General features: G+C 47.7%; 9 protein-coding genes and 1 non-coding gene across 10 annotated transcripts; 4 read left to right on the top strand and 6 right to left on the bottom strand.

The window, feature by feature from the left end:
• Window positions 1–151: 151 nt before the first annotated feature.
• Window positions 152–1,098, top strand: Pdw03_7153 (AI-BP family protein; the record flags this gene model as incomplete). The annotated part of the gene is made up of 5 exons (XM_014678702.1): window positions 152–163; window positions 216–324; window positions 383–448; window positions 506–600; window positions 667–1,098. The coding sequence occupies 5 exons, from the start codon at window positions 152–154 to the stop codon at window positions 1,096–1,098; spliced, it is 714 nt and encodes a 237-aa protein (XP_014534188.1).
• Window positions 1,099–1,289: 191 nt separating this feature from the next.
• Pdw03_7152 (Polyubiquitin binding protein (Doa1/Ufd3), putative) lies at window positions 1,290–3,789 on the bottom strand (the record flags this gene model as incomplete). The annotated part of the gene is made up of 3 exons (XM_014678703.1): window positions 1,290–3,145; window positions 3,199–3,652; window positions 3,742–3,789. 3 exons carry the CDS (start codon window positions 3,787–3,789, stop codon window positions 1,290–1,292), a joined length of 2,358 nt encoding a protein of 785 aa, XP_014534189.1.
• A 2,285-nt stretch (window positions 3,790–6,074) lies between these two features.
• Pdw03_7151 (WD40/YVTN repeat-like-containing domain) lies at window positions 6,075–7,396 on the top strand (the record flags this gene model as incomplete). The annotated part of the gene is made up of 6 exons (XM_014678704.2): window positions 6,075–6,081; window positions 6,151–6,264; window positions 6,319–6,358; window positions 6,411–6,506; window positions 6,566–7,194; window positions 7,260–7,396. 6 exons carry the CDS (start codon window positions 6,075–6,077, stop codon window positions 7,394–7,396), a joined length of 1,023 nt encoding a protein of 340 aa, XP_014534190.2.
• Window positions 7,397–8,012: 616 nt separating this feature from the next.
• Pdw03_7150 (RNA binding protein, putative) lies at window positions 8,013–9,555 on the bottom strand (the record flags this gene model as incomplete). Its single annotated transcript, XM_066101574.1, has 7 exons — window positions 8,013–8,666; window positions 8,736–8,802; window positions 8,875–8,926; window positions 8,981–9,015; window positions 9,075–9,106; window positions 9,368–9,457; window positions 9,517–9,555. The coding sequence occupies 7 exons, from the start codon at window positions 9,553–9,555 to the stop codon at window positions 8,013–8,015; spliced, it is 969 nt and encodes a 322-aa protein (XP_065956657.1).
• A 603-nt stretch (window positions 9,556–10,158) lies between these two features.
• Window positions 10,159–12,254, bottom strand: Pdw03_7149 (Alpha-actinin; the record flags this gene model as incomplete). The annotated part of the gene is made up of 4 exons (XM_014678707.1): window positions 10,159–10,347; window positions 10,413–12,020; window positions 12,075–12,141; window positions 12,199–12,254. 4 exons carry the CDS (start codon window positions 12,252–12,254, stop codon window positions 10,159–10,161), a joined length of 1,920 nt encoding a protein of 639 aa, XP_014534193.1.
• Window positions 12,255–15,179: 2,925 nt separating this feature from the next.
• On the bottom strand, window positions 15,180–15,249 carry Pdw03_tRNA76. The gene has a single exon. It is a non-coding gene; the product is annotated as a tRNA-Ile (tRNA).
• Window positions 15,250–16,366: 1,117 nt separating this feature from the next.
• Window positions 16,367–18,970, top strand: Pdw03_7148 (Serine/threonine-protein kinase STK; the record flags this gene model as incomplete). Its single annotated transcript, XM_066101573.1, has 3 exons — window positions 16,367–18,007; window positions 18,072–18,461; window positions 18,530–18,970. 3 exons carry the CDS (start codon window positions 16,367–16,369, stop codon window positions 18,968–18,970), a joined length of 2,472 nt encoding a protein of 823 aa, XP_065956656.1.
• Window positions 18,971–19,174: 204 nt separating this feature from the next.
• Pdw03_7147 (Mg2+ transporter protein, CorA-like) lies at window positions 19,175–20,689 on the bottom strand (the record flags this gene model as incomplete). The annotated part of the gene is made up of 4 exons (XM_066101572.1): window positions 19,175–19,438; window positions 19,514–20,217; window positions 20,274–20,461; window positions 20,508–20,689. 4 exons carry the CDS (start codon window positions 20,687–20,689, stop codon window positions 19,175–19,177), a joined length of 1,338 nt encoding a protein of 445 aa, XP_065956655.1.
• A 172-nt stretch (window positions 20,690–20,861) lies between these two features.
• On the bottom strand, window positions 20,862–21,230 carry Pdw03_7146 (corA-like mg2+ transporter protein domain-containing protein; the record flags this gene model as incomplete). The annotated part of the gene is made up of 4 exons (XM_066101571.1): window positions 20,862–20,880; window positions 20,935–20,945; window positions 21,006–21,053; window positions 21,108–21,230. 4 exons carry the CDS (start codon window positions 21,228–21,230, stop codon window positions 20,862–20,864), a joined length of 201 nt encoding a protein of 66 aa, XP_065956654.1.
• A 1,263-nt stretch (window positions 21,231–22,493) lies between these two features.
• On the top strand, window positions 22,494–24,421 carry Pdw03_7145 (Amino acid/polyamine transporter I; the record flags this gene model as incomplete). The annotated part of the gene is made up of 8 exons (XM_014678710.2): window positions 22,494–22,637; window positions 22,720–22,810; window positions 22,911–22,943; window positions 23,003–23,063; window positions 23,118–23,790; window positions 23,843–23,931; window positions 23,992–24,208; window positions 24,275–24,421. The coding sequence occupies 8 exons, from the start codon at window positions 22,494–22,496 to the stop codon at window positions 24,419–24,421; spliced, it is 1,455 nt and encodes a 484-aa protein (XP_014534196.2).
• Between the last annotated feature and the right edge of the window lie 462 nt (window positions 24,422–24,883).

Below are 24,883 nucleotides of genomic sequence, written 5' to 3'. Positions count from 1 at the left end.
GCTGGCTGTTGGTTTGTTGTGCACAGTTTCTCTCAATTTGCTCAATCAGCCGAAAGTCCAGCTCTGCAATTGAGAGAATTACATGGTTTATACTAAATTCACCCATCTTCGTCTACCTCTCTCCGTTCGTCGCTACACTAAACAAGCAAAAATGTCGTTGAAGGTATATTTGTCTGATTTGGCTCTAATAGCATGCACATTGACAAGTGTCCTAGGCAATCTCAGCCAAAGATGCCGCGTCACTTGACAAAGACCTCATGGAGACTGGTGGCTGGTCTCTAGACCAGTTAATGGAGCTAGCGGGCCTCTCTGTCTCTCAAGCCGGTAAGCTCCATCAATCTTGAACATCTACTCAGGACATTCTTATATAATGAGCGAACAGTCTGGAAGATCCATCCCCCTAGTGCAGGCAAGAATATTCTAGTTGTCTGTGGACCAGGCAATAATGGTGAGAAGCAACTCCAATCTTGCTAATTCGGGAAATTACAACCTAACAAATCCCCAGGGGGAGATGGCCTTGTAGCTGCTCGGCACCTAGTCCACTTTGGCTATACACCATCGATTTACTACCCAAAACAAGGCAAAAACGAGCTCTACCAAGTACGCAACTTCAAACAAAAAGAACTTTAAAAGCAAGAAGTAGAATGCAAATCTGACTCAACCCAGCGCCTCAAAACCCAACTCCAAAACCTCTCAGTCCCCTTCATAGACGATTTCCAACCAGCCCTAAAGACGACAGACTTCCTTGTTGATGCAATCTTCGGCTTCTCCTTCGGTGGGCCACTGCGTGATCCCTTCGGTGACATCGTCTCGCAAATCGAAGCTGCCAACGTTCAGGTGTTGAGTGTTGATGCGCCCAGCTCGTGGGATATCCAGAGCGGACCACCAAAAGAAGGACCCGGTGCGAAGTTCATGCCGCATGCGCTGGTCAGTCTATCTGCGCCTAAGCCATGTGTGGCGTTTTATCGGGGCAGGCATTTTATTGGCGGTAGGTTCTTAACGAAGGACCTAACTGAAAAGTATGGGCTTGATTTGCCCAAGTATCAGGGTGTTGATCAGGTTTTGGAGATTGGGGTTGATGCGGAGGGGAGATTGTAAGAGATTCAGTTGATGAGTTGTTGAGAATGCTAGTTAATTCAAGGACGAGAGAACATTATACGATTTGTCTACTCTGAAGTGGGAGAGAGCGCAATGGGTAGAATTTGTATGGGAATCGCGTTGTCGTCGTTAGGAAGTAATGCACCTATGAAAGACGCATACCGAATAAAAAAAAAGAGTAGCACGGACTCTCAGAGAGCCTCCTGAATCTCGCTAATGATGCCCTTGATGCGCGGCTCCTTTCCAGAACCAGAGGCTGAGGCTCTTGCGAGAACACCATTAATCTCATAGACCTCCTTGGCAGCACTCTTGACCTCCTCCCCGAGCGCTATCACCAGTGTGCCAAGCGCGACTAATGCTCGGTAAACAGCCTCCGAGTCCTTCTCTGCAGCAATAATCCGAGTGAGTTCCTCTAGGAGGACCAGACCCCGTTCGGCAGATTCTGGAGATTGGTTCCTACCCTCGGAGGTAAGATAAACTGCAAAATTTATGTAAAGTGTCGTGATGGCGATTGTAAGGTTGCGGTTTGGTGACTCTCCGCTGCTGGCCAAGGCAGACTTCACTCCTGCCAGGATCTCATCGAATGAGCTAATGGCTAGGTCTCGGCCGGCAGTCGTCTCGAATAGGTTGGCAAATGTTCGCATTGCGAGCATTGCATTGTTGACATTAAGGGGATGTTCAAAAACACCGCTGGATATCACACCCGACACGACATTTTCGTCTTTGTACTCGGCAGATGCTGTAAATGGCGCAGCAGCCGCTAGTAGACGGAGAATATCTAGGCCAGGGAGTCGGTTGGCTGCAGGCCAAGTTGTGACAATTTTCAGAATCAATGGCACTCCAGACTCAACTTCGGGTGATGCTTGAAGCAGTTGGGAAGATTCCAGCTGACCGCACAAGGCGACCACAGTTTCTACCTCCGAGGGGCTTAAAGCCACATCCTTTGATCCATCGGACACGAGTTGCGCGTTTAATTCTTGAAGCTTCTTCGTAATAACTTTGAGATTTGCTGAGCGAATGGAGAGATAGATCTTCTGAGGGAGCACTTTAGGGCGCGGTGAGGGGGCAAGTGGTTGCAAATCTTCAGTCGCCGCAGCGTCTCCAGGACGGTAACGTCGGTCTGAGCCCCAAGGATCAGTGCCTGCGGGTTCCTGGGCCTGCCCAATGGTGGCACCTTGAGTGTTCTGAGTGATAAAATTGGCAACTTGGTCCAGATATGTCATAGGGAGTTCGTTGTCTCCAATAAACTTGGTGGCAGCCTCATATGGATTCTGCGAGGCATTGTATGGTAGTTTTAGCGGAGGCTTGCCATCCTCTATGTCAACATCGAAGACGTAGTCATAATCCTGACCATGGTATTCGGTCTTCCGACCACTGCTTCCAGCCGAGTCCACCACCATACCGATGGCAACCCATTCCTTTGTCGCTGACGACCATGTGTGGGCACTGACGGTACCATTAGGCTCTCGAATCATCTGGACCTGACCTTCCTTAGTTCCAGACTTTTGTTTGAGAAATTCCGGGCCAGGTAGCTCTTCTTTATTAATCTTCCCAACTTGTTGCTCTGGGATAGCTGACTCCTTGACAGCCTGTTCAAATTGTTGCAAAACCTCCGGGGCTGCATGACGGTTTGGGCTCCTGCTGAAAACACGAGCAATGCGGTCACTAGCACCGGTAACAATATCACCGGTCTCACTGCAAGCTGCGACACTCCACACTGAGATTGCGGGATGGGTAATTGTCTGCACACATTGAGTCCCATTCCAGACCTTCACGGTACGATCTTCACTGGAGCTCACCAGCTCGCCAGATGGGAGCGCAGCAAGGGAGTATATGAAGCTTTCATGGCCATGCAGGGAGGCGACAAGTTGACCTTGCAGTGTGTAAAGACGAATAATTCCGTCATTGCTAGCCGAGGCAAATTGGGCTCCTGTACAGCTTGAGGCAGGAAGCTTGCACAAGGCGCGAACGACGTCGTTTGAGTTTTGTACGCTTCCGAGTAAAGTTCCCGAGGTGTTGAATATCCGAATCATTTTGTCAGCACAGCCTGTGTTCATGTTAGCATGTAAGATGTAGTAGGACAGCATGAAGGTAACATACCCGTGATGATTGTGTTCTCGTCATAAGCTAGCACGGCCCAAACGCTTGCCTCGTGTCCCTCCAGTACGACATCACACTCCCATTTCCCAATCTTCCATAGCCGGGCGGTAGAATCCCAGCTGCCACTGACGACCCATTTCCCATCTGGAGACACATCGAGAGCACAGACATTGTGACCGTGACCCAAAAGCATAGCGTCCGCATTATCCTCTGCACTCTTACCAGGCTGTCTGGCTTCGATTATTGCGTCTTGTCCAGCTGAAAGAACAAGTCCCTCTGGAAAATTGGATGTGGGAGGAACGTAGGCTAGGCTGTTGATGAAGGCACTGCCATGTGCAGCGATGGTATAGTCATATGCGGGAGGTGGAGTAGAGATGAGCTTCCACAGCCTAACTGTTGCATCGCGAGAGGCAGAAAGAACGATATTAGGATTTGGAAAGACCACAGCGCGAACCTGAATCAGTCAAAGCAGTGTGAGTAGTCTGTGTGAGTTGGAAGCGCGGTCAATGGCATCTGTACAGACGCCGGGACCAGAAGCCTTACATCATCGCCGTGGCCCTCCAAAGTTGCGGAGAGCTTGAAGTCAGGCATACATAAAACTTTGAAGGAAGAAGCAGTACAAAGAGAAGAATCTGGAGAAGGAAGAGCTTGAGGATATCACCGCAAAATTAATGATCAATCAAGCTCCCCTGAATGTTGTTGTCCTTTAGTCGTTCCGGGGGATCGCCCCGCCGAAGCATCTATGGCCATATCACGTGGGCGGTAACGCCATTTGGGGAACCTGCTAGAACACGCCGAGGTCTTATCAAGCAAAGGTACGGAGGTTTTAATTGGATCTTCTAGCCCTAATAGATTTTTGCTGCATCCCGGGGTGCCCAGGTGGTCCTCAAGTGACTCATCTATAACACTGGCAAATTCTCAATCTAGCGGACAGCCATCTCTTGCTCCTTTTGAAAGCTTGAAGGGCTGGGTTCCATCGCCGGTCTTAGGAAGCGGACTACACCGTAAAAAGGAAGTTTGTTTTCCATCAGAGCGATTGTTGGACAGTCTGATGGGTCAATGGTCACGCTAAGGATCAGACGTAGCGAAGATCAGATCAGATCACGTTCCCCAGGATGCATTAACCTAATCACAAGCTCAGAATGCAGTTGCAATTGACCAAGTCCTTCTCATATTGGAATCGGATTGGTATTTAGTTCCCCCTGCTTATTGATCAAGACTCTCCGCTCGGTTTCGAGCAATCGGCAAGTTCTTCTCTTCTAGAACCTGCACTGGAACAAGCTGCACTTGAAGATACACCGCGCATTGCAGCAGCGAAGGGTGCTGTGTGTTGACTAAAATGATCTATCAGATATAATGCCAACTTTGTATCTTTGGGCCTTGGATCGAGATGGGAATGGATGTGTTCTCACGAAGTACGGTATAAATGGCCACACGAAGCCCATTAAGATCCTCTCAAAGTGAATAAAGTGAAAAACACCGAGTGATTCAAGCAAGGGACCTGGTTAAAGGTGTTCTGGGGCCATGAGTGAGTGAATAGGTGGAAAGAGGCACTAATGACTGGCACTGGCGATGAAGCCAAAATGGAAACTAAACGACTGGAATGTCTTATTACCTCTAAAGTCTCAGTCCACATCTTCTGGGATGATGCTATATGTGCTCTTCGTCCTGTCTCGATCAACAAGAATGAGTCCTCAATGAAAGTTGCTTTCCACTAATTGCCTGATCCTGGGAATATCAAGGGCAACGCTTTTGGCTATATCCCGAAGCCGGAGCACCCACTCCCTCGCCAAAATGTCATTAGATACCGTGTTTGCAATCTGTCTGAGTATGGAGATGTCGCAGAACCATAGGTAGAAAAACGTGGGGCAAGACATTTGGCGGGGGCGCGTCGCTATCTACTATCAACTTGACGAGAGCTTGACGTTCCTCGTCTACAAAATTGTCAAAGATTTGATGGTGTCACGTCTTGGCTGGATTGGAATAGCTATGGCGAAAAATAGAATGCTTAAAGATGATGTGTAGCAACAATATAGTTGATCGTTGCGTGGTTGGAGGAAAGGAAGGGAAAAGTGGGACCGACGAAAGTGGATCGAAGTGGTCACGTGGCAGTCTCTGCTATAGGTGCATAACAGTCACATCTGATGATATACTTGAAGATGTAGGACCTGGACAGTGTAGATGTGTAGAGATGATTTTAGAGAGATTACATTAGAAGTCACTACGATGTGTTCTCTCAATGTCTTGACATCTATTCTTCCAAGATAACCTTTTAAGTATCTTTGCAGGGTCCTTTGAGATATTTGCTTTTGAAATCTTGCTAGCTTCAATACCAAGCAAGTTTCTTAGCTGTCTACGGGGTATGTCTGTTTAAACCAATTAGTCGCAAACTGTAGCTACAATATAAGAAACGACACCTGAGCCTCACGTGTCCCAGTTATACCCAAATTAGTCTAGCGCAAGCCTTACCTAATGGGTGATCGGCTCCAGGGCTGCCTGTTATTGTTTGAAATTGAAATTCAATATCCCATCCCATCTACACACCGAAGGAGTCTCAAATTACCAGCGGCCTTCTCTCATTTTGAGGTGTCTGGTTGGAAAAATCACTGTTCAGTCCACTTTCTTCAATCCTTTATTCTCGGCTCTTCCTCGGACCCCCACATATCTGTTTGATGACTTGACGACCCTGACGAATCTCTTATGTACCTTCCTTAGACACTTTGAACTCTCTCTCGGTCCGATTCCTGGATTTTTGTCTTGAAATCAAGTCGTGGTCTCGGTTGGACCCATAGAACTTCGCTAATTTGATTGGCTTTCTAATACCTAACATCAAAATTACTGAAACCTCGGGAGCTTCTCTCAACTCCAGCGAAACGATGGCCGGTGAGCGATTTGTGTAGATGCGAATGTAAAATCACAATGTTGAAATGTTTACTGATATGCGTTCAACAGATATCCCCAAGGTAGTCCCTCTGACTTGCCACGGACATTCCCGTCCGGTGACGCATCTGAGCTTCTCGTCCACCCTTGAAGACGAGCAATATTACTTCATCTCTTCATGCAAAGGTAACAAGGCCAATGGTTTTCATGAGTTACCGCGCATTCACTAACTTACTAAAGATAATAACCCCATGCTCCGCGATGGCATAACCGGAGACTGGTACGGCAAATGAAACCTGGCCCAAATACCTCCCACTAACGTCAGACCCCAGGATTGGAACCTTCCTCGGCCACAAAGGTGCCGTATGGCAAGCCAGGCTCTCCGCCGATGCCGCCATCTCAGCAACAGCAGCAGCAGATTTCTCAGCGTAAGGAAATCCCCAAACCATCCCCCACAATGAGATACTAATCTCGACACCCGAAACAGCAAGGTCTGGGACACCTACACAGGCGAATGTCTGCACACACTGCAGCACGCACACATCGTGCGGGCAGTAGCATTCCCAATCCAAGCGAACCCGCAAGTGCTCGCCACAGGCGGCGCAGAGAAGAAGCTACGAATCTTCGATCTAACGCGGGGCGGCAGTTCCAACACGGGCTCAACACCCCCTCTCCCATCTTTGACCACTCCGGCCACTGAGAATGGGGTGGCAAGCTACGAGATCGGCGCGGGCGTTCACGGCGGCACTATCAAGTCCATTGTCTGGAATCAGGACTACAATGTCGTCACGACGGCGGCGGAGGACCGCAAGATCCGCTGGTGGGATCTGCGATCGCGCCACCCGGTTGTTGAGTATGCTGTTGATGGCACGATTGGCTCTTGCGAGCTGAATAGTCTGGCCACGAGGCCTAATGATGGAGGGATTTTGACCGTCGCTGCGGGGAAGAGTGTTTATCTCTTTGATGGCGTGCAACCTGGTCGCTTGCTGAAGAAGGTGGATTATGACTATGATGTTGCCAGTGCTGCGGTTAATAGCGAGTCTGGCCGTCTGGTTACGGGCAGTGCGAATGATACCTGGGCAAGAGTTTATGATTTGAACACGGACGAGGAGCTGGGTAAGTTTTTCTACTTCAGACCTTGTGTCTTTTGGCGTTCAAGTCGAGCTTACTTTCTTCTGCAGAGGTTCAAAAAGGTCACCATGGCCCTATTTGGTCTGTCAGTTTCTCCCCCGATGGCAAGCTTTACGGAACTGGCAGTGAGGACGGTACTATCAAGTTGTGGAAGGCATGCCGCGACCCCTATGGGCTGTGGAGGTGAACTTGACACTCTCATAATTGTTACAGGGTGCAGAAGAAATCATGGAAGAATCTCATGTCTCCTTCCACTTTCATTTACGGTCCCCGTTCTAATTATAATTGGCGGCGGCTTTATTGTGTGTACGCACTATCCGCTTGTATCTTGCCATCATTCATTGGTTTCAAGCAGCCTCTCGTTCTTTGTATGCGGGCTTTGCAGCATTTCCGCATCTGTTTTTAACCACCGACTCGACAATTGAAAGGAACTAAAAAAGACACCGAGCAATGCAATTAAAAAAGAAACCATATGATGGGCTCCCAGTCGCTGGCGTAGACGTGCAATTAGAGCAAGGACAAGGACAAGAGCCCAGCAAGGGGTATAAACGAAGAATTGAAGCCGTGAAAAGCCGAATTTGTGATTTGGACCAAGTTACAATTTGGTGGTTGAGGCAAAGTACAGAATTTCAACCCTCGTGCCGAGAAGCCTCGGAGATAGGAAGAGAGAAGCGAAGAATGTAAAAGAGCCGAGATGATCTTTATTCATAGAAAAGACCAAAATCAATGTGCCACGGAAGCTCAAAAATTCCGAGATGCGAAAGACAGGCGAGACTCCCGTAATTCGAGTGGCCGTGAAGTATTTACTCAATCATATCGATATCGTCGTCGGCAGCGGGTGCGCTGGGGGCCGGAGCAGTCTGCTGGGGGGCTGCGTCCTGAGCGGGTGCAGTCGCTTCACCGCCGGCGTTGTTCGCACCACCCCAGTAATCTTCCATCTCTTGGTCCAACTCCTCCTGAGTCTTGCGCGGACGGGCATTGGATCGGCGGTTGGATCCATCAGTCTGTTGGGAGCGGTTGTCACGTCCACCACGTCTGCCTCCGCCGCGGCGGTTAGGGGAGCGCTGATGGGAGCGTTGCCCGGGGACATAACGGTCGATGTTGTCTGGGGCGGGCTTAGTGACGTCGCTGCGATGAGCACGGCCGCCACCACGGCGGCGTCGGCCATCAGCATTGTTCTCGGGGCTCATGCTGCGGTCGTCGCGGGGACGCTCGACGCGGTCCAGAAGACTGTGTCTAGGACGCTGTGCGGAGTCTAGGGGGTTACGTTCACGGCGGCCCGGGATGAGAGAAAGACGGATGGGCTGGCCCTTGGCGTTGGCTCCGTCATACTCCTGAATTGAAGTGTGTGCGTCCTTCAGGCGGGCGTATGTGATGTAAGCAACTCCCTCGGAGCGTCCAGCGCGGTCATAAGAGACGGTAAGCTCAGAAACAGGTCCAATCCGGCCGAAGAGATCCTGTTCAGCGAAGAAGTTGGTTAGAGGTGCTCTTGCGTGGGTGTTGAGGATGGGGCAGTTAAAACCTACTTCGAGGTCGGTTTCGGTAATGTCATAGTGGAGGTTTTCCACGCGAACCTTGGTCAGTGTGCTAGAGCTAATATTTCAATTAGCGCTCTGACCAGGAAAAATTATCAAATCCAAGCTAATTTGATGGGAGGTCCCATACCGATCGATATCAGGTCCGTCGCGGCCTCTGCGGCCTCCACGGGACGGGCGGGCTGAAGAGTAATGCTGTTAGATGGATCCCGGCAACTTATGGGAAGGCCACATACATCGGTCGTCGTCAAATTTGTCGTGCACCCAGTCGCTAGAAACAGACTTCTGTCAATATAATTCACACTGTGGTAGCCATGAAGATGTACTCACAGGTTGAGATCGACACGGTCTGAAGTGTATGGCTGTTGTTATCGAAGAGACTTAGCGTTAGCCCCAAGTAAGATGAGATATCGTGCAAAGTTCTTTTCCATGTCTTTGCCGTAGCGTGTTCATTGGCAAGTCTCCAACGACCCAGAGGACTGGCTACGATTGTGACGGAGCAAGAAGAGAATTCGCAGAGGGAAAAGAGGGCGGACCTAGGTATCGAGTGAGATTTTAGCTTCACTTGTCACTTGGAATTTTTTTTTTTTAGAATAGAGCCTCGGTTTGAAGTCAAGTTGTACCTTTCTGACGCCATCGCGCTCGTGGCGACGACCGGGGTTGTTGTGACGACGAGGACCACCACTGCCACCTGAGGGGCGACCAGTGTTCTGCTGCAATTAAGTGAGTCAGTCGCATGTTTTGGTGGTTTCATAGCTCGCTGGAACCATACCGTGTCTTCAGCGATAATCTCGTCCAAGCTGCGGTCCATCTTGGAGTGTGTGGCTGAGGATGCGATTAGGGGGGAAATGAGCAAAAATTGACCGTATGGTCGATAAATTCAAAGATGACCGTCACTTGAATGGCAAAGATTGAAAACAGTGAGAGGCCTTTAGGAATCCAGAATGAGCCGCAGGATCCCTCATCAGCTCCGATGGATCGGGGACTGTCACATGATACGACTTGTGTTTATGCGGTAATGATCGGCAGTATCCACACCTACAGCTTCAATGATTCCAGAAATGGACCAACAACAATTTTGTTTTTTATCTCATCTTCAAGTGTCTTGGTAATCCCCGCTTCCCCAAGTCTGACTTCACGTCTTTCGAAAGTCCTAATCGTTGAAATTGTTCAAATGGTATCCTGAACATTACAAGCAGAAAAGTATACACAAACACAATACGTATTTTAAAAAGGAACAACCACCGAACCCCAGCATGCAAGATAAACCACAGAATTCAAAACAAGAGGGAGAGATCCGCGTTTAAAAAACAGGAGAATCCTCCCTAAAAACCTCAGAAACACGGCAACACCAAATCAGTGCAAACCCCCCATAATCACCAGTAATGCTGCGCAAATATTCCCATGACACCTGTTATTGCTCACTCTCATTATTTTTGTGTACTTCTCGCATTTTCTCCATAAAGCTAATGTAGTCGTATTTGGCCAACTCCCGGTCTTCGAGTAGATCGGGGCCATCATGTGGGGGCATGGTCTTGACCAAATGCTCAATAACTTCGTCTGGAATGAGCGAATGTCGAAGATCCAATTCTGTGACGTAGGGCTGCAGGAGTAGTTAGTGACTGTACTCCGATAGATATGTCAAAGGTTAAGAAAAGCTTCACACACCTTGCCATCAGCAACTTCCCTGAAACTTTGGAAGACCTGTTCAGCAGTATTTTGATCCTCTGTCACGCTGACCATAAACCGAATAAACTGCTCGAAGCTTACTCCGGCGTTCTGTGACAGTCGTTGGGCTCCACAAACCTCCACGTAGACCTGGTGCATCTCGTCCTCGTCGTAGACCAGTCCCAGACTTGCCAGTGCTGCGGAGAACTCGAGCTCAAGAAGCGTGTTGGAAGAGTCACGATCGAAATGGCGGAATACCGATTCAAACTCTTCCAATTGGATAGGGGTCAGATTGGTCATGTTGCGAGCAACCATTTGGTTGTCAAGGAATGCCAGCTTCTTAGAAATGCTGGATTTGACCAGGCTCAGCTCATATGCAAGCTCGTCCAGGGTGTATGTGGTGAAGTCGTTTTCTTCAATATTGGCCTCCGCACATTGTTGGTCTAATTCCGCGATCGTGTCGAGAAAGGCGTTGAGGGGTGGCAAATTGCTATTCAATTTTTGGACATGTTCAAGCTGGTCCTCGACGTCACCATCCAGCCCGGAGATCGCCAACGACAGAGTCTTCAGGGTCAGTGCAAAGTCGTTTGCCTTGTCAGCAAAGGAGCGGCGTAGCTTGTTCTTGATGTCACGGATTGTCTCGTTTATGAGCTGACTGCGTTGATGCTCCTCCCGGGTAAGGATCTCCCACTCTTTGTCGCAGTTTTCTGGACTCAGTTCTTGCGGTGGGTCATACGGACGCAGTCGATATGTGCCCAACTTGGTTTTGATATTGCCCAGCAAAGCAGCTAGGTCGGATTTCTCGGCCACCCATTGGCGTTTTTCGGTTCGTTTGTACAGCGAGAACTGATAAGATTGTTCTTTGGCGTCTTTGTATGTTCCCTCGAATGAGGCGTTCTTCCAGTGCTCGCGCTGGCCACGGATCAGTCGCAACAATTCCTTTACTCGGCGCTCATAAGAGTTCTGCATGTCCCAAGCGCCGTGCATGTTGTTGACAAACTTCTCCACTCGACGCCCAGCATTCTCGACTCTCTCCAATTGCGAGAAAGCGTGGAACCAGTAGGCTATGTAGGTCATGAGTGATCGCTCGTCGGGTCTGGTTACGTCGCATACATCGTCCACGTCAAGCAGGTCCGGGATTCCGATTTCGTTGGATGCGATCTCGAATGCCAGCTTCATATTTCCACGGTGATCATTCTTATCTAACGAATCGTAGTCGATCAAGTCTGGCCGGTGGATATCGAGGAGCGCGCAGAAGGCCAGGCCATTGTTCCAACTGGATGAGAAATCTCGGACCTCTATATCATCGTAGCATGCTGTCTTTCGTTGACACCAGAGTAGCAATCCTTCCTTCGCAGTCATGCCCTCTTCGTTGATATCACTGATAGTAAACCGCAGAATCAGAGTCCAGATTAAACCAAGGATGATCTTTTGATTGCCATCGACAATGTCCTCGGCGCCAATATTCGTCATCTGAATCCTCCTCCCCTTGATGAAATCAAGACTTTTGTTCACATTTTCAAAGCGCTGTACTCGCAATTTGGGTCTCGAGGCGTATCGACCGAGAGACTCGCCTCCAAGAATTTCGAGGAGATGAATCAGAATAACCTAATCCGCGATCAGCAGTTTGAAATTAGTGAGCGGGGCACAGGTGAGACATACGCCGTCGGAGAGGTCAGTGACCAAGTCCTCGATGGACAGGCGCCGTGCCTTCAGCTTGTCATTCAACCTAATATTTCTCGTCAGCTGAAGTTCATCCGAAGAGTCAAGGAAGTAGGGAATCTACCATTTGGTGAAGGTCTTTTGCTGCACATTAATCCACTGCTTCTCAACCGTCAACATCTTCGATCACGGCGGAGACATTCAGGGCCGATTGGCAATGATAGTGTCGGACAATGACCGCGAACAGGGTCAAGGGTAAAGAAGAAGAAAAGAACTAGGATGATCAGAGAGGCATAAAAGACTTGGTTTCCGATTCGGACTGGAGATCAGAGCAATGGAGCACAAAGGAGGGGGAAACTGTGTCGAGGTGGGGGTGTTTGTCCCGCAAGTCGGCGTTGAAGATCACCCGAGCAACCGTGTTCGAGTGTTTCTTGTTTCTTTGAATTTCGAAAGAGAAAGAAATAGGATGATCAAAAATAACTATAGACGAAATGAGTAGTTGAAACTGGAAGTTTGAGAAATTTTTCAATTGAAAATTTACAGCTGTATCCCTTGTGGACCCACTAAGTATAAATCTCCCTAGTTTACACACCCCCTTTGTCAATCAAATGGGATATTAATAGGGGAGATGATATTATTTGAACTGCTAAACTGCTAGCTTCTTCTAAATCAAAAGAGAAAAAACAATCTTGGTCAAACTTCTCGGTGCTCTCTTCATTTTAAATGTTGATTACAACATGGGTCGAGTTTCAATCGCCCTGGCGCCGTTGGGCATGAAATGTAGTATGCCCAGTAAGCGCGTTCATTTGTACTTTGTAGATCTGCCGACTCTTCTCTATAAACCCAACAATGCTGGGAACTATGAAGTAGTCACACTTGCGACTGCAAAGTTTTCAAAGGGTTTTATGTTTTTACGGTTTTACGACCTAAATTTGCCACCTCTGAGTATTTTCAGCCAAATGTGAAGCCAAGCCGACGTACAGCACCGGACTATGTTCGTTCTTCCAACCCGATCACGTCAAGGTATTGTTTTATACCTATGATCACCATTGAAAAGCTCCCACCCCTGCACCCACCCGTGATTTTGGGAGACAATTCTTATAAGCTAGCAACTGAGATGGCCAAAGAGAGCTAGAGATCGCTGACCCCAGTTTTGGCGGTTTCCAAGGTGAGGCACTTGGCCGCGCCAGGTCTATCACGCTAGATGTAGTCCACCTACTGCCTCTTGAGTTGGTTTCCGAGACTACGAAGACGGACAACCGCAGCTTGCTGGATCGTAGACGATATCCAAGGTTTCAGGCGTCTCGCGGATGAAGCAAAGGCGAAATGGCAATCTTGTTCCAGGCAGGAGAAAAGTAGCTGGGTGTCAGCGCAACTGTATTCTGAACTTCAGCCTTTGAGCTCAGTCAAGCCTAATTCAAGGGGTCCACAGCAGTGCCACCTCTGGGCAAGTTGTACGTAGGGTAATTGGAACATTTTCTGCGTGTTCAAGCGCCCACCCATACCGGTTTCCCTAAAACGACGAAGCCCCTACTTCTTCGGGTGTTGTTGGTGATGGAAAAAAAGAGGAATGTTTTCATGTAAGGCTGTGGCCGGAGCTCAATATAGCTAGTGTGAGCGGGACTTGAATTGCTCAAACTGGATTTGAGGGCTTCATCTCTACCAGCGAACGATGGAAAGTTATAACTTCATAGTTCACTGCCGTGTTGTTGCACGTAATCATATCTGAAAATTAAAATAAACGCTAGACTGCTAGATACAACCTCGCCGACAGCGGATTTGTTCAAGGCATTTCCCGAGCACATCTGAAAGCCTTCTCCGTAGTATCGATTATCTGGCTCAGAAAGCGTGAGACTCTTATATGTGAATTATAAAATTGGGCGATTGGCACAGCGCCGGATATGGGTTGAAAGTCATGAATGATATGGCAAATTGGGAAGTCCGAGTGGAATTTTCGTAGTTACTCTGTGCTATTTCCAGCATAGATTCTCCAAAGTTCAAAGCGTGCTAACTTCCCACAAAAGGATACGTGATCGTACATCTTAAAATAGCGAGAGAGCCCTCAAAGAAAAGCCGAACCTGCACTTCCACTGAGTTTGTAGTTTCCAAGATAAATTGACTTTTTATCAAGATGATCGGCGATTCTCGGCCGAGAATGTCAAATCGTCCGACCTGATTAACCATGGAGTCCAGTCAAATGACTGCCGTGATTTATAGAAAGATTGCCAAATAGAACGAGCTAATCGATTGCCCGGCTAACTTAAATAATGAGTCTCAAGGTTAGAGCGACCATCCCCGGTGAGATTGAAGTCGTGAAACCTTGCAAGACGTCGTATTAACTTGTTAAACCCCCCCCTCCCCTGTCGATTCTATTTTTCCCAGTTCTGAGATATAATTGCCCTGCAACGATGCGATGTCAAATTCGTTATCTGTGCCGGCACATGCCTTCAAGGATGTATTCAACACGAGAGGCGAAATCATGTATCATAATGCCACGCCTGGGCACCGGGCCAGTCTTAGCAGCTAAAATAGAGCCTTGAGTCCAATCTAGCTTCCTTGGACCCACCATTGGCTCCTCCCTGGATGTATATCTACCTTTTGGTGTCTTATGTTGTACATTATCGGGGCCCTAGAGCTCTACTCCGTACTCCATATAATTTTGTATTTTTCATTCGTGAGATCTTTACACATCTCTGGGCACATTTCGAGCCAATCAAAGACCATCCATTAAAAAAAAAGACCGTTTCGCATGTTTTGAGCGATTTTTCCGATTTTATCTTTGGCTGCAACACCAATTGGGAAAACATGTCAAAAAAGGAGTACCAAAGTATTCTTGATCATCTTACAGCAGATATTGACTTTTGTTGCCTCCTATCCCTACTAGGTCACTACTAGGCTACCTATCGACGTAGGTAGTTCAACAGGCACAATTGGCTGATCACCGGATATTGTCAAGGGAGTCGCCTACATACGATTGTTGGTCTCCCTCAATCCATGTAATTTTTGGTCAAATAACCTCGTAGCTTAAACGTCGTCGCACAGTTCAAGCATCTGTCCGAAAAAAAAAATTCAAGTTGACCAGGTAACCTGGGATTAGAATTGTGTTGTTTCCAGAGGGAAACCCTCGACTCTGGCGTTATTAGCACTACACTCTAACCAGCTGAGCTATGGAATCTAATTGTTAGCCTCAATGATTGACTGTACTGTTTCCGAGAAGAAACATACATGTTTACAGGACCTGCGTTTTTTAAAATGAATAATATAAGGGGAGCGAGGAGCAGGACCACGTTGGTGCCGTACGCATTATTCTCATGCAGGTCAACGAAAGTGGCTTGCAGATTTTGGATAATGAGAAGGTCCGCGAGCTTCTAGTAATCGAATTGGTAGGGCATGGTAAATATTTCTGGAACACAAAAGCTCCGGTGAGCGCCCGGGTTTTCGGCCCCCAACGGGAATCCTCTAGCCTTTCTCCGATAGAAAGAAGAGATCTGTGCTTCGTTGTGGAGGGGGCGGTGATACCGCCACAGCGAGCAGCACTATAGGTTAGTTCCCTGCTTTCTCTGGGAGAAAAAGTCTAGGGTCAATGAGTTGACCTTCCTCTCGCACTGCCTGGCACCCGACTCTCACCACATGAAACAAGGTGAGATGGGCTCAAAAGGGATGAGAGGCAACATTTCAGGAGTCTCAGGAATGAAATAGGGTTAGTGGCTCATTTTTTTTTTTGAGGGGGATATCTTTGCTTTTTTGCCTTATCTGCTTTGCATTTCAGCTTACCTACTACCTGGGCAAGCCGAGGTCAGCCGCAAGATAATGCAGGAGGTAGGGGATACTGCAGCCAAAGAACGTGTCAATAGCCCTGACCGATTGCCTCATGAATATCATAGTTTTAGATGTCGTCCTGCAAGCAATTCTTCTATGGTTGCACCTGACGTCCACGGTATGTCTGACATTGAAACGGCCCCATTCTCTCAGTGAACCAGAGCGCGAACTCCAACATGACATCCACTCAATTCAATCAACTACGGGATGAAATCTATGTGGAAATCATAAGAAGGATGGAAAGGATGGAAAGGAGCCAGGGGGGGGAAAGTCGCTTTGCTCCTCATGGTACTGCGGAGCAAGTGCTACAGCCAGAAGTTTTGCGACGCTTTTTTCGCAGTCTTCTACTGGACGATATGCCAATCAACGGTGTTGATATTGACTATAATTTCAATGAAGACCATTTGATCCACGAAATGGGAGAACGGAAGCTTCATAATTTCCTCGCTATTCTCATTTTCACATCCTGCACCATGGAGGCGGGTCGAACATTCACCACCAAACTGTTAGCTCACACGAACTGGTCACCAAATCTTTGCACTCTGCCAGCAGAGCGTGAAAGCCTCACTGATATTTTTGGGGGACAGGTCACACCGGACAAATTCATGACGCAGCAAGCATGCTTTTGTCCCATCGTGATTTGCAACAAAACAGAAGTTCGAGTCCAGAGCCTGGACCGACAGTGTTTACCCTATCTAGAGCAGAATTACCTCGGGGCAGGAGCACAAGGCACTGTATACCGAGTGAAGATTGCTAAGAGGCACTTTTACGACCCAGTCATTGGCGGAACAAATGACCAGCCGAAGGAAATGGCACGCAAAGATTACCAATCCACCAAGGACATGGAGAGAGACACTTTGAGGCAAATTCTTGCCTGCGATCGGGTGTGTCCAAATATCGTGGATATTTATGGGGGCCTTGCCATTGGCACAAACTACAGCATCTTCATGCCTCTAGCCTTGTGTGATCTGAGCGCCTACATGAGGGAAGACCATCGAACCAGACCAGGCACCACAATGGAGAAGACGGATATAATTCATTCAGCTCGAGGACTCGCACGAGGGCTGGAATTTCTTCATAATGGAATGAGGACCGCTGAAGGGGATAAAATGGTCTGTTACCATTTGGACATCAAGCCGAGCAACATTTTGGTGTTCCTCGAAAATGTTGGGGGTAGGCAGGAAGCCGTTTGGAAAATTAGTGACTTCGGAATGTCTCGCCTAAAATTGAGATCTCACGGAGAGGAGAATGAGAAAGACTTCGGCGGGTGGTTTGTCCGGTTCCAACAGCCTAGGGATGCATCTACCTCGGCGGCCTCCAACAGACGCGGAGACGGCACTTATATTGGGCCCGAATCCCTTTCAAAATATAGAGCTATGAGAGAACAGAGCGATGTGTGGTCTTTAGGATGTATCCTCAGTGTTGTTTTCGCATATTTAGAGGAGGGCAGCTCTGGCGTGGAAAAGTACGGATTGAGAAGACTAAACCATCGCAGCGCAGATGGCTATGATCGCTTCTTTGTCACAGATCCACTGTTCGGTCGACCAAAGATCAACCCGGCGGTCACAATCTGGCATGACAAACTGATTAAGAAAGCTAGGCAGAGGAGCTCCAAGGAAGGGGAAGCGGTGAAATCAATACTGACGTACCTAGTCCAAGCGGTTCTTCAGCCAGAACCATCAAAGAGATGCAGCGCCCAGCAATTGGAATCTAAGTTGCTCAGCACATTCCGGAAGTACAGGGATCTAGGAAATGAGGTGAGCCCACATTTGCTAGAGGAAGCGCCTGGCCTAGGCAGGGTGCTCCAGAGAATATACCTCGATAGTTTGATACGTGAGAGGCAATATCCCACCACTGAAAGACGCGTTGAGCATTGGGTTCTGGGAGCCTCTGAGCCCTTTAAAGGCTGTGAGATCTCTCCGGATGGAACTGTGATCGCCTTTTGGACTGATACCAAACTTTCACTTTACACTTCGCAATCTCTGCAACAAGAGAGTGCTGATGGCATACGCTCGGCTGCAGAATATCCGATCCCGACAGTAGGATGTCGTTGGAAGAGTATCAGCCTTACGAGCAGACGTTTGATAGCTTCCACCTCCGGAGGTCCTGTCCAAGTAAGATTATCGTTTGATTGTACTCTTTTTTTTGGATTCCTGCCTAATGAGTTTTGAACGCAAGTGTTACATCTTCAAACTACCAGTGGGGCCATATGTGGACGCCAATCTTAGACCTTCGGATCGAGTCTCCCTACCAACACTGCCTGAGATTAAAAAGCTGGCTCTTGCACCTGGAAGTAGGAGAGTGGCTTGCATTGTCGGCGACAAAGTTGAAGACCAAAATTCAGGGTCTTTATATTTTGGCGACATCAACTATCCGAGTGAGTGGAGGGAGAAGTGTAAACTGGATTGGCCGGCTGCAGACATTGTTCAGTTATCATTCTCCACCGATGACGACCTCTACATGGTTTTTAGACCACAGCGAAGTGGTCCAAATCACAAGCACGAAATCCCCGTCATTCATGTGTCCTTTCGATCTAACCAGATGTGTCCGCTCATTATTGAGTCACAAGCAAGTATTCAGCTCTTAATCTTCAAGGTTCAAATCTTCGATTTATCTAATCCCCCTCCCCAATATAGGGCCTTGATAGTAGCAGCACGGTTGGTCTTTTCACCACTTTCGCTACGTTTCTCCAAAAGCCTCATGTGTGTGTGCTTGTCACCCGAGAAAAGCAGTTGCACATCCAAAGCCTCGCACAAGAGGACCTTCTGCCTTCTATACAATACGACATCAAAAATTACCGGGTGATTAAGCTAATGATGGCTAAAAATGACGACAAACTCTTCGCGGTGGGAAGGCGCGCAGCCCATCACACGATGCTTTTATTGGAGATTGCAATACCGCCTCAGGCAACAAGGAGTTCCGTGACAGAGCTTGCTGAAATTCCGGGGCTGAAATATAGCGATGAGTTTGCCGAGAGGATTGTCCATGGCGAAGAAGAGAGTGTTGTGATTCTTGCCGTTTTGATGGGTGCAAATCAATGTCGCATCTACAAAATCACCGTGCCCAGGTCTATGTAAGGATTCGGCGGCATCATATAACTTTCTCGTCAACCGTCATGTTCTTCTTTGGTCTTTTGCATACCTTTCCTATGCACCATTTCATTTTCTATGTTTTCGCCCACGTAGGTTTCTCGAGGGATTACATGAAGAGTTCCCAATTTCCATGAAAGTTTGATCAAATGGCCAATCTAAGAGGATATATGAAGAAAGCAGTTTTCCAATCTAACACGCCTGTAGCTCAATATTGGCATTGGTGCTACCTGTGAGCCGCCTGATCACTCCTTCCAGATTCCAAGTTGGTCTTCTTTGCATTTTTGGCTCCAGTGCGCGTGATGTTACACTATCGTGGCGCAATAACCAGGAGTACAAAAGGAGCGTGACTGCGGTTAAGGCGGCTGCTAAGACGAAAAAGATCCATATCATAGGTGTAACAACAATGCGATTGTTGGCTTGATCCATATCGAAGAAATTCATACCAAATAGAGTCTGTTGTAAGAGAGTAAGAGAAGGTCAGTTGCGGTCTGGCAGGTGTGATGTGTGAGAAATCAGAGGGACACTGACAGCTAAGAATGACGAGGGAAGATATATCAACGTCAATTTGGTGATGAATACTGCCGACTTGTTCAGCTGCAGCATGCTCGCATTTTGTTCCTTTGCCAGCACCTGATCCCGAAGCAACAACGTGTCAGCCAGTTGCTTTGAGACAATCTTTGTCCGTTGCTGCAAATGTGAAGCATTATGGGAAATTGCAATGCACTCTCGACGGAGGTTTTTGAAATAGTGGACCCCAGGGTGATCTGTTGACTGTCCTGACCTGAAACTACCGACATCATAAAGCTCGTCCAGAATGTTTGTGGCTGATTTCAAGATAGCCGGCACTTCGAGAAATCTTGTCTCCAAGGCAGTCAATGTTCTAAGGGTGTCATAACTTACAGCCAAAGGCCCACTAACCAAAGTGGCAATTATACTACCTGCAAGGGGTAAAAAGAGCTGTTCCTGGACGGCGATGTATTTCCTCCATGCAGGGAAGTATGTTGCAAACAAGAGCCGGTGTAACCAAAAAGGATCAGATTCAACTTCAGGGTGAAAATTGCACAGTAGATTCTCAGCCTGCGACTGGGCTCGGGATTGTGGGGTGGGATTGAACAGTATGAAAAGGCTTTGGCGGGAAGTTTTATCGTATCGGTGGTAAATTCCAGTCTGGCGAATCACCCATTTTTCGTCTTGTGGCTTGTACTCGGGGTATCTTATTGTGTAAGATAGCTCTACTCTCTTCTATTCAGCAGTCGGATCGATTTCCACCAGGTGAAAAGGCAAATACCATGAATGGAACCAACGCAGGACTGTGTCAATGGTAGACAGAACACCCCTTCGATGTCATCGCTGCGCTGATAAAAGCACGATACCACCGCCCAAAATGATGAACCTATGTCGTGTCCAGCAACGAGGAGGTCAATCATTGGCTTAGTGATCTGCAATGGTCGTCGAGAAGTACGTTGACAGATTGACCTATGATCGTTAGTAGAAGAAAAGGGGTGCTGTTGATTTAACATACACCAGTCGACATTGGTACTTGTTCTGATTATTTCTCAGAAAAGATGCCATATCCTCCACTGTGCGAAGATCTGATTGCTGACATGCGCCTCTTGTGAGGAACGGTGTCGCATCCTCTCCAAGCTCACAGACTTGCACCGGTTCAACCGGATGGTCTACGCAGTTATGATCAAAGGAAGTCATGATTAATGACTTTGGAGAGAAAGACATGAGACAAATTTAAATTTGGGCTCTGGATCATTTATGTCTGATCTTTGTAGTCTGGTTATTGAACACACTCCGCTGCATCCCTGCGCCTCCACTCCATCCTCAGTATGCCTTGTGCCCCTCTCACAGACCAAGCACAGCCTTTAGGCTATTCATCCTGAGCCGAACTAATTCCCTGTCAGACCGCTTATTTGATCAGAACAAACCCGGATATCACCTACTCGAGCTCAGCCTTGTTACAAAAAGGTATCAGCCACGGACTTCATTTTGGGGGCAAAAGATCACGACCTACAGTACCCACTATTCTAGGGGCAGTGAACCACCATTGATCTTCTATAAGCTAGAACTTGCGAGTCAGCCTTGCGCCTGATGTACTAAGCTTCAGGTGAGTTACCTGAATACCAAAGTCTGTTTGATCCGGGAATAACCGTTCAAGTAAATCCTGAAGATTGGCTCTCCGTAAATAGCGACAACTGGTGGTTTGAGGAGGAGTCTGTCTCACGATGGTTCTAGGCATGATTTTTCTGAAGAAAACGATGGTTTTGATTTTCTTGACGAGTTGCACTTCCTCCGGGCTGGACACGGAGACCTGATAAAAACCTCAAGCTGCGGCTGAAAAAGCCCCGGCAAATTCACTGCCACGTCACAAAGTCGATCTTTGCCTTGATTTATCCGTTGCGTTTATTGCGCGCACTATCAGGTATCGCTGATTCGAGAGCTGTCTTGAGATAATGCACGACTATTCTACATGGGGGCATCATCTCCGTTTTGTGATATGTCCAGGGTTTCATGCGTTTCCACCACCCAGGTGCAGACCAATTGAATTGAAATCTAAACCTTTCAGGGCAACTGAACGAGCCCGGAGCGTCGAATCACTACAGTTTAGCTATGAGATTTCATGGCATTATGCTTAAAAATGTGGCTTAAGATTATACCCTCTTAATGAAGCTGTTCCCCCCCCCCCCCCCCCCCCCCCCTTTTTTTTCGAGCACCAAAACGTGTAGTAATCCTGGATTGACAGATCTATACGCTTTGCTCCACCATGTCGCAGCCGGTCGAGTCACAGTGGATGGAGATGCCAGAATGGGCACGGTCCTGGCTCTCTGGCATTTTGCCCACAGGGGAGATCGAATCTCAGAATTCTTCTCTTCATCCCCAAAATGACTCTCCGAGCAGAACAAGATCACCCTCATGTGTTTTAATGAATCCAGAAGACATCGAAATCCTTGCAAAGTGCCCTGAGCATCGGATTATTGTCAGGCCTAGCCGGCAACGAACTGTCAGTAGAGCTCTGAGAGGCGTTCATTTATTTGTATGTGAAGATCTCCGAACAAGAGACGGGACATTTCTGGATCTTAGCCTGCAATAGGCAACATAAGGCAATATCCAAAACTTTGCAGACTTGGAACAATGAAAGGCTAACAGCAATAGATGATCACAGTCAATGCAACTCTCGGTACAGGCCTTTACTGGCGGGGTGGTCAGATTCTCGAACTTGGTGGACCGTTGGCGGTGGTTCTATCTTTCCTCTTAATCGGAATGTTGACATGGGCTGTCATGCAATGTATTACTGAAATGCTGTGCATTTGGCCGATACCTGGTGCATTATCAGTATACGTTAGCCAGTTTGTCGACGAAGAGCTGGGAATCGCGGTCGGTGTCACGTATTGGTAAACCGCACCTTCCTCGCAAAAACACCAATCTTTCGGACAACGGAGTGGTAAAATCCAAAATTCTCAAGAGGAGAGCTGCTGACAGCTATTGAAGGTTCGTCTATTCGATGTCTTTCTCCACACTGGTGGCAACCTCCGCTGCGGAGTTCAACTTCTGGGATTACATCCACGAGAGGCCGGCTCTACAAGGTGGTGTGTTATATTTTGGAATCCCACTAATGCTTGTCTTCATCAATGCCATAAGAATTGAGGTACGCTTCGTCTGTTATTGCTGATCAATGCAAAACGCTTGCAACTTCGGGACCGAGAAAGTATCAGCTAATGAATATTCAGATCTATGGTTGGTTGGAAGTGGCAACAGGCAGCCTCAAAATACTGTTCCTTGGCTTTATCGTCGTGACACTGATTGCAATTAACCGTGGGGGTAAGTAAAGTGCTTCACAGATGTCTTTGATTTGGGGTGTCGGGGGGGTTTTTTTTAAAAAAAAAAACCCCAAATGGACACATGGGCTAACGACAAGCAGCTGGCCCAGGTACTCGGCCCTTGGGTGATAAGTGTAAGTGATGAATATCGGTTCATACGTTGCTTGTGGGACTAAAGTAAGGATACTATCAGATTGGGCTTCGGCGAAAGAATTTGATAAACGGGCGGCAAATAACTGGAGCACTGCTCTTCTGTGAGTCGTGGCATTTGTCTTTACGGTTGTTCAAACTGCTAATTAACATATCAGAATGAGCATTTCGATAGCAACCTTTGCCTACACTGGAGTCGAAGTTTTTGCTGTGTCTGCTCTGGAAGCAAAATGGACTTATCGTGCAGACGAAACTTCAACCATCTCCGACGTACTTGAACGGCCCAACGACGCTCAAATCGGGAAATCATTCCAGTTTTCCGCTAGATTCATTCCTTTGCTTGCAATGGTTGGCTATACCATGAGTGGATTGGTTGCAACATTTGATATAGAGCGGGATAATTGCGCTCTCCCTCGGCTCAGTTGGCTGTCATTGGATGCGGAAGCCGGGTGCAAAAAACCTTCAAACAGTGCGGCATTCGTTTCAATTGCTGCAATGTCCAACATTCCGCACATGGCAGACGTGTTCAATGCTTTGCTCGTGTTTACGTGTCTCTCTTGTGCTGCAACGAATCTGTATGTCGCCTCTCGCACCTTGTTTGGTCTGACAAGTCGTCTGGATGGAGGCGAAGGCCAACGATGGTATCTGCGTATCTTTGCGTGGTTTGGCAAAACGGATGGACGACAGGTTCCCCTGCGAGCTATGGTATTCTCCGCAGTTGCATTCTGGTGGGTTCCATTCCTGCAGCTGATCCGCGGCAATAAAAGCACCCAATCCTCGGAGAATTCCACTAAACATAATGTGAAGGAAACGCGGGCTTCCGTGGATATGGTAAGAATGTCCCCCCTCTAGCTTCGGATAGAGAGCTACTAAAAGCGAACAGTTTGTGGAGGTATTGAGCCAAATGGCCTACTCTGCGGTTTTAATCGTCTGGGCATGCGAGTGTCTGGCGTTCATTCGCTTCTATCATTGGTGGGTCTAGCAATTCAGCTTTTGGATATTCTCAATATTAACGAGGATTCTTTCCCTTAGTATTTGTCAACATCGCGATTATCTCAGACGCGAGGAAGTCCCCCACGTCCAGCGCTGGAGCGAGGAGGACGGCAGTGAGTATCCATACCGCAGCCGATGGCAGCCATATACAGCATATTTCGCCTTGTTGGGTTGTATCTTTGTCTCATTAGTCGCAAACGGGGCTGCATTGTGGAATGGATTCCATCTTTTACCATTCTTGGCATCCTACCTCACGGTGAGAAAAGATTTTGAATTGCGAGTAATTCGGGTTACAAAAACTGACCAGGTTTTATTGAGCAAGGTTATCGTCTTCGTAGGTCTATGGGTGTTATTGAAGTTTATGCGGGGCGCGAAGTGGTCTCTAGTTGATCTCTCACAGCCTGAAAAAGCTAAGAGGATATTTAATGATCTACAGGACATCCGACTGAGTGTGACCCAGTCCGATTAAAATTGCTTTGGAAATTTGAAGTCCAGTCCTGAGATGTACGCTTGAAGTTGGATACCAGGGGCTGAAGGGACAATCTTTGTTTTAAGCACATGGTCACCCTAGCTGAGAATTGAGGATTGTTGAGTTTAGGTTTGGTTTTGATTTTGGATCTGCACAGGTGGGAGATGTGATGATTTAAGGGAGCAGGGGTTGAGGAAGGTTTCTGAATTGTTTCCAGTGTTAGGTTACGGCCTTTCTAAATAGTATAGTTCCTAAATAATAGCAAATAGGATTTGACTTTCGTGTTTATTTCCCGACAGGATAATAAGACGGGCAATGGAAAGTGTTGTAACATTGAGAAGACCTACCATGAGTTACGGTACTAGTAAGAAAGAAGTGGGGTAGTTGTAAGAATGTGGTAAGGTAATGAAAAACACAAGGCACACAGGAGTTCTTGGCGGAGGCCTAAGGCATCGAACAAAC

Source organism: Penicillium digitatum, chromosome 2 (assembly GCF_016767815.1).
Source record: "Penicillium digitatum chromosome 2, complete sequence".
Taxonomy (NCBI): Eukaryota; Fungi; Ascomycota; class Eurotiomycetes; order Eurotiales; family Aspergillaceae; genus Penicillium; species Penicillium digitatum.
This window is presented reverse-complemented; position numbering and strand designations above follow the sequence as displayed.